The following is a 1,408-nucleotide window of genomic DNA, read 5'->3' as shown; positions in this document are numbered from 1 at the left end:
CGGTCGGCCGCCCAGCGTGATCAGCATGAAGGGGGAGTCCTGCGAGGAGGGCTGCCGGGCCAGGCGCGGTGAGCCCGCCCGGTGCGGCGTCTGCGTCCCCTGCGCCACCATGGGGGAAGAGGCGGCAGGGCCGGCGGCAGCGGTGGCGGTGGGACCCTCGTAGGGGAGGAGGGGGCTCTGCGTCTGCGTGGAAAACTCTGCCGTGGCCTTTGTGGCGCGGGTGGGACTCTGTGTGGGGGAGGTGGGCGAGAGCGGAGGGCTGGAGCTCTTGAAGAAGGTGTACGTCTTGGGTGGCGAGGGCTTGCTGTCGCTTGCGGCCGGGAGCTTCTCCCTGGCTGTCTGCACACTGATCTCCGCCACCGCCTTGCTTCTGCCGGTGTCCTCTGTCTGCGAGCCATAGCTGACGGTGCTCTTCACCGGACTGTAGCTTCTGCCGGCTATGGATGGGGCCTCCGGAGCTGGGGAGCTGTAGCTCCGGGGAGCGCTCCCGGGGCCGCCTGCTGCTGTCGTCACCGCGGTGGCACCTTTGCCGTAGGTGTAAGGTGCGGTGGCGGCCTTGGACACCGGGATGGGAGCTGTCGGGGCGCTCTGGAGCTTGGCTAAGTCTTGTCCCTCTTTCGCAAAATGCTGAGTGACCCGGACGTCGGGAATGGCCTTGCCTGCGCTGCCGTCGGAGGTGGAAAAAGAAACTGGAGCGGAGAGCTGCGTGGGGCTGGTGCCGGGGGTGAGCGGACCGCCGTTCTGCTTCATCAGGTCGGCGTAAGCGCTCTCAGCATTGAGAAAGTGCTTCTCTTGGTATGGCTCTTCCTGAACCTTTGCCTTTTCCCCCTCCTCGAGGGCCAGGTCGAAGGAGGAGGACTGGTGCATCCTGGAGATGCTCTGGGAGGTCTGCAGGATCTCCTCATACACTGCTCCCGCCTTCGGCAGGGTGCTGGGATAGCTGGGCTGGGAGGGGCGTGCAGGGCTTCCATCGTACCGGTATTCCTCGGCGTACTGGTACTCGAAGCCGTTTTGGCCCTCGGTGCCGCGGTAGCCCACCTGCTGGTAGGTGCCGCTGTAGGAAGCGGCCGGCTGGGCCTGCTGGACCTGCTGCTTCTGCATCATCTCTGCCTTCCTCATCATCTCTTCGTAAGCTTCCTCGGCGCTCTTGAGGGGCTTGCTGGCGGGCTGGCTGGGGCCGCTCTCCGCCTTCTCTGTCGGGGAGTACAGCGACATGAAGGTGGGCAGGTTGTACTCGCTGCCCGACTTGTACAGCTTGGAGGCCACGGCATCGAAGCTTTCGGCCTCGGAGTCGATGGAGGGCGAGTACTCGGAGCAGGAGGAGCGATGCAGCTCCTCCATCTCCGCTGCCTGCCGCAGCTCCTCGGTGGGGGAGGCGGCCTCGATGGGGGAGAGGGTCGTGGGGGGG

General features: G+C 66.0%; 1 protein-coding gene across 1 annotated transcript in view; it reads right to left on the bottom strand.

Moving 5' to 3' along the window:
• The window catches only part of BSN (bassoon presynaptic cytomatrix protein), a gene marked incomplete at its 3' end in the record, with an annotated part of 66,721 nt that overhangs the window by 1,550 nt on the left and 63,763 nt on the right, over nucleotides 1-1,408 (bottom strand). The window contains 1 exon segment of the mRNA XM_009891307.1: nucleotides 17-1,403. Coding sequence (XP_009889609.1) covers nucleotides 17-1,403 — 1,387 coding nt within the window.

Source organism: Charadrius vociferus, unplaced genomic scaffold, assembly GCF_000708025.1.
Source record: "Charadrius vociferus isolate BGI_N301 unplaced genomic scaffold, ASM70802v2 scaffold758, whole genome shotgun sequence".
Classification (NCBI taxonomy): domain Eukaryota; kingdom Metazoa; phylum Chordata; class Aves; order Charadriiformes; family Charadriidae; genus Charadrius; species Charadrius vociferus.
Note: the sequence above shows the minus strand (reverse complement) of the source record. Positions and strands in the feature narration are given on the sequence as shown.